Here is a 6,000-nt window from a genome sequence, read left to right as displayed (position 1 = left end):
TATATATATATATATATATATATATATATATATATATATATGAAATAAGTACTTGTAGCTAAAAAAAAATGGATGCCTACTCTGCGGTTTGTGAAGGCAGAGTAACATTCTTTCACCAGCACTGTTTTGATCATGTCTGGATCTGTAATCGCCAGCACCGGCTGCGGACCATCATACAACCTGTATTGAGAAAACAGAGGGGTTGGAGGCATGGCTCAGTTGGTAGAGTGTCAGCCAACGAATGAAAGTACGGGGCACTGAGTTCAAGTCCCCACCTCAACCAAAAAAAAAAAAAAAGGAAAGGAAAAACAGAGGTGGTTAAACCTAATAAGCTAGATTCTCTAGAGGCATTCCTAGGAATTCAGACTTGGATGTTAAAAATATTCCATATATGGGCTCAGAAGGTGGCTCAGTGGTAGAGTGCTTGCCTTGCATGCATGAGGCCCTGGGTTCGATTCCTCAGTACCACATAAGCAGGGGGAAAAAAGGCCGGAAGTGGCGCTGTGGCTCAAGTGGTAGAGCACTAGCCTTGAGCTGAAGAGCTGAGGGATAGTGCCCAGGCCCAGAGTTCAGGCCCCATGACCGACAAAAAAAAAAAAAAAATCCACATGCAATGTAAAGTATATACAGTAACAAGGTCAAGTTAAGGTCTGATATGCAGCAAGCTCCTAATCACTGAGGCCACTCAAATTTCATAAAATAAACACAGCATAACAGAATTTGTAGGATCCAATGAAAGTGGGGATAAGATAGATGCTTACAAGTATCAGTGCTTACATTAAAAGCAGTGACATGTCAAATCAGAAACCCAATGAGATACTTAGTGTATTTGAATACCAAGAAGATGACAATCTTGAAATTAGAGGAAGGAAACAAATAATAAAGACCAAAGGTGAAATTAATAAAATATAAGCCAACATCACAATTCAGAGCATTAATGAAATAAAGTTGCTTCTCTTAAAGATAAAAGATTGAAAGAAACCTTTAATTAAATTAAACACAAAAGAAGAGAAAAAATGCATCAATTAACATTAGAGACAAATCTGGGTGCCTGTGGTTATGCCTATAATCCTAGCTACTCAGGAGGCTGAGATCTGAGAGTCATGGTTCAAAGCCTACCTTGGCAGAAAAATCTGAAATTCTTTTTTTTTTGCGGGGGGGGGGAGGTCTAGTTGTGGGGCCTGAACTCTGGGCCTGGGCGCTGTCCCTCAGCTCTTCAGCTCAATGCTAGCGCTCTACCACTTGAGCCACAGTGCCACTTCCGGCTTTTTTCTTTTTGCTTATGTGGTGCTGAGGAATTGAACCCAGAGCCTCATGCATGCAAGGCAAGCGCTCTACCACTGAGCCACCTTCCCAGCTCCAAATCTGTGAAATTCTTATTTCCACTAAACTCAGAAAAAGCCAGAAGTGGCACTGTGGTCAAGTGGGAGAGTGCTATCCTTGAACACAAAAAACTCAGGGACAGCACCTAAGCCCTGAGTTCCAGCCCCAGGACTGGCAAAAAATAAATAAATAAGAGGAAGCTGTGAAACAATGACTTTGATGAACATAGACGCAAAAATTCTCAAATAAACACCTGCAAACTGAATTTAATGGCAAATTAAAAAGTTCATGCGCCTGGCGCCGGTGGCTGACGCCTGTAATCCTAGCTACTCAGGAGGCTGAGATCTGAGGATAATGGTTCAAAGCCAGCCTGGGCAGGAAACTCCATGAGACTCTTATCTCCAATAAACCACTAGGAAACTGGAAGTGGTGCTGTGGCTCAAGTGTTTGCCTTGAGCTAAAGAGTGTAGGGAAAGCACTCAAGTCCAGAGTTCAAACCCCCTGACCGACAAAAAAAAAAAATAAAAAGTTCATGCACCATCAGGTGCTGATGGCGCATGCCTGTTATGCTAGCTACTTAGGAGGCTGAGATCTGAGGATCAGGGTTCAAAGCCAGCCCACACAGAAAGTGCCTGAGACTTATCTTCCATTAACCAGCAAAAAGCCAGAAGTTGGAGGTGTAGCTCAAGTGGCTGAGCACCAGCTTTGAGCAAAAAAAGCCAAGTGAGAGGGTGAGGCTCTGAATTCAAGTTCTAGCACTAGCACAAAAATACATACATCAATAAAAGTAAAATAAATAAAAAATAAAAAGATAAAAATTTTAAACAAATGACAGACTGGGTTAATGTGATTATGGCATATTCATGCATTTATAGAAAGATCATAATGAAGCTTCTGGCTTTGCACAATTAATACACACTAAGAAACAACAAAAACAAACCATGTCAAAGTCAAAGTCTTCAAAGTCAATAGGATGAGGTTAGCAAAGAGATTCTTGTGCAACTTGCGCTAAAGAGTCTTTGTGGAAGACAAGAGACAAATGAATCAAACCTCTGCTTGCAGAGAGATGCATGTTTCCCCCAGTTATTGACTTCTGTCTCCCAGCCTTTCTTCCAAAAGCATGCAATCATTCTAAAATGTCTAGGAGGGATTTTTCAAATTTAATGAAAAGTGACTCTATAACTGAAGGACAGCATGTCCTGCATATATTTATAAATATGTACTAGAATAATACATATTTGAAATGACACGATACACAACTGATACATAATACATAATTGACACATTATGCATAATTAATGAATCATATGTAAGGAAAAGGGACCCAAGAAGGAAAAGAAATATGGAAAAGAGAAGTAAAAAGACACTTTCTAATGAGTCCAGAAATTCCTGGTCCATCAATGTTTTGAGAAAAGTCATAATCTATCAACATCCTCCACCTGATTCTGACCCTTGACCATGACACCTGGTGACCCTCAGGACCCGGGTGAGTTGAGGGCCCAAATCCTCTCCCTATGTCACTGTGGGTGGAAGGCTCTGGGCTGGCCTTGTCCTCCTTGCAGAAGGCAGCTGTGTGCTAACAAGTCAAGGGAAGTTTGCTGAATACTCACCCCCAGAATTTCCCATACTTCTTATAACATTTCGCGTCAAAATCCCACACACCCTGGGAAGAGAGAGAGAAAGAGAGGGAAAAAAATACCCTGTAAATCTATTTTATTTTTCTGAAAGTCACAACCCATGTGTCATTGGGGCCCATGTGATTTGAATCTCTTGAATGGCCCGGCAGTAACCATGAGGAGCACAGGTACAGTCTGACAGAAGGTTCGAGAGTCAAGGCTGAAGGGAGAGTCTATGAAGACCCTCCTGTGGATCCTGGCTTCTGGAAGAATCCCAAGGAGGTCCCAAGCCTTAAGAAGCAAGATTTGGGGGGCTGGGAAGGTGGCTCAGTGGTAGAGTGCTTGCCTTGCATGCATGAGGCCTTGGGTTCAATTCCTCAGTACCACATAAGTGGAAAAAGTTGGAAGTGGTGGTGTGGCTCAAATGGTAGAGTGCTAGCCTTGAGCTGAAGAGCTGACGACAGGCCGAGCCCCAGAGTTCAGACACCACAACCGGCCAAAAAAAAAAAGAAGAAGAAGAAGAAGAAGCAAGGCTTGGTTGGGTGCCAGTCGCTCATACTTGTCATCCTCGCAACTCAGGAAACTGAGATCTGAGAATCATAGTTCAAAGCCAGCCCAGGCAGGAAAGTCCAAGATACTTCTCTCCAATTTAAACACCCAATAGCTAGAAGTGGAATTGTGGCTCAAGGGGTAGAATGCCAACCAGCCTTCAACAAAAAAGCTCAGAGATAGCACTCAGGCCTTGAGTTCAAGTCCCAGCACTGGTACAAAAAAACAAAACAAAAAAAAAACAAGAGTTGGTGGCATTGATTAGCATGCTTTATACTCATCACCTGACTTATGGAATTGTAGCCTCTTTGTCTAGTTATTTAATAACAAAATAAAAGATTAAAGAACCCAGCAGCGCAGACATTGCAGGCACAGAAGACGTAACAGTGCTAGCTGCTGTGGGGAGCAAGGGCCCTCAGGATCTGGGCATGACAATGGTGACAGTGGTGGCAGTGGCTGAGAGCCATCACCATGGTTACCGTGAAGCTGAGGGTCCTGGGTCTAATGTCTGTTTGAGAGTCGTAACAGTCGCAGAACCTGTGGGCTGTTGTCACTCACTGGGGTCTGAAGCTGGATATTATATTATCAGCCAACTGATTAAAATTTCAGAACAATGAGTCTCCTCCCCTCTGAGCACCTAGAGCCTGGAGCAGCCCAGCCCAGTTGTCAGCCTCCCTGTCAGCTAACCCAGCCTGGGGCCTTGGGCACTGCAGGGCCTGTATCTACCTTAGGGGTTTATTCTCACCTTGATCCTATTTGGATTCCGATCTTGATGGTTGAGTGACCCTAAGACCCATCAGATGAACCCCCCTTACCTGGCGGTAGTGCAGAAGTGTTCCTAAAAAAGGTAGAGGCGTGGGGCCGGGAATTCCAAGCTTCTTAAATATACCATTTGAATAGACTCCATATCTAGTAAGGAGAAGAAAAAAAAAAAAAGAGGGCAGGTGACAACAATGTGACTTTGTACAAAAGGGGGAGGAAGGTCACTAAGGGGGGGCAGAGAGGAAGGGAACGTGGAGGTTCCACAGAGCAACAAAGCCGCCAAAAGCAATCCTTGGGGTCACTCATTTCTCTCCCACTGTCATTAAGATTGACCAGAAGAGCTATTGCCTGTGTTTCCAGTCTTGTAGTGAACACCCAATAAATGTCCCCAAATGGGAGTGAAGTGGGGAGATTGGGTCTGCCATCTTGGCCACATGGTGGATGGTAGGGTCTGGCGTCTTGTCTGTACGGTGGGGGAAGGAGAAGCCTTTGTGTCCCAGGCAATGGGCGTGCCTGAATCCCTGGAAGCAAAGGTGGGTACTTGGCTGATGTTTGTTTTTTTTTTTTCAGTCTTGGGGGGCCTGAACCACAACGCCACTTCCTGCTTTTTTTCCCCTTCTGCTTATGTGGTACTAAGGAATTGAACCTAAAGCCTCATGCATGCAAGGCAAACACTCTATCACTGAGCCTCCTTTCCAACCCCTGATTGGTTATTAAACCTGTCAGTCCTGTGCCTAGGACTTGAGTTTCCTGTGACCCTGTCCCCTGACGCAACCCTGTTTAGGCCAGGATCAGGCGCCATGCCACCATGCCACATGTCTCTATGTTTGTGTCCTGTCTCCGGTCTTCTGGCTCTAATCCAGTCACCATGGCATCCCATTTCAGCTCTCCACTGGAGATGAAGTTTGTTTCTATTATTTTTGTTCTTTCTTTCTCCTCTGGTCTTCATTGCTCAGTTTTCCAACAGTGTTCAGTGAATTGTTGGCTGCTGGTCTTTGAGACAGGAGTCCACCATGCAGTTGCCGACCTTTTAATAAAGACTTCAAAATTCTACCGTTCAAAATGTGGCCATTTTCTCACTACACAACAGGAACTCTTCTAGGAGATTCACAGTTGCATTCTTCCATGGCATTTTTTTGGTGCCCATCCTGGGGTTTGATCAGGGCCTGGGTGTTGTCCCTTAGCTTTTGTTTTTGCTCAAGGTTAGAGCTCTACCACTTGAGCTGCAGCTCTACTTCCACCTTTTCTGGAAGTTGATTGGAAATAAGAGTCTCACAGATTTTTTTTTTCTGCCCTGGCTGGTTTTAAAGGATGATCCTCAGATCTCAGCCTAGCAATCCTGAGTAGCTGGGATTACAGGCATGAGCACTGGTACCTGGTTCACTTCCAGAGTGTTTTATGCTCCTCTGACTACCTAGTTAGGTGACCCTTGCACAATGTGGAGATTCCCAAGCTAGTCATATACCAAAAACTGATGAGGAAATCACTTCCAGTCATGGAATTGGTGATAGTCACTTGGGAAACATAATTCTTGGCATTCCCACATTTAACAAATAGTGAGACATAAAGTAGTTGGTTTATTGACTTGGCAAGTCACCTGTATATGTACAAAATGTCCCATGTAACATATCTGGGTTTCTACATCTGGGGGGTTGTGGACATTGCCAAAATTTTCACTCCAGCATGACTGAGTCAAGGTAGATAGGGGAAAGAAGGAAAGAGGCTGTCAGCCAGGTACTGTAATCTTACA

The 6,000-nt window shown here is 44.0% G+C and overlaps 1 protein-coding gene across 1 annotated transcript in view; it reads right to left on the bottom strand.

Annotated features, from left to right (window-relative positions):
• LOC105990905 (cytochrome P450 3A5) overlaps positions 1-6,000 on the bottom strand; it is a 59,047-nt gene that overhangs the window by 13,548 nt on the left and 39,499 nt on the right. Inside the window, exons 3-4 of the mRNA XM_013023431.1 lie at positions 2,934-2,986; positions 81-180 (exon numbers count right to left, since the gene is read on the bottom strand). Of these exons, the coding sequence (XP_012878885.1) occupies positions 81-180; positions 2,934-2,986 (153 nt within the window). The remainder of the gene's footprint in view (positions 1-80; positions 181-2,933; positions 2,987-6,000) is intronic.

The sequence above is a fragment of the Dipodomys ordii genome, unplaced genomic scaffold (assembly GCF_000151885.1).
Source record: "Dipodomys ordii isolate 6190 unplaced genomic scaffold, Dord_2.0 Scaffold68, whole genome shotgun sequence".
Taxonomy (NCBI): Eukaryota; Metazoa; Chordata; class Mammalia; order Rodentia; family Heteromyidae; genus Dipodomys; species Dipodomys ordii.
The sequence above is the reverse complement of the archived record's forward strand: the minus strand, read 5'-3'. Positions and strand labels throughout refer to the sequence as shown.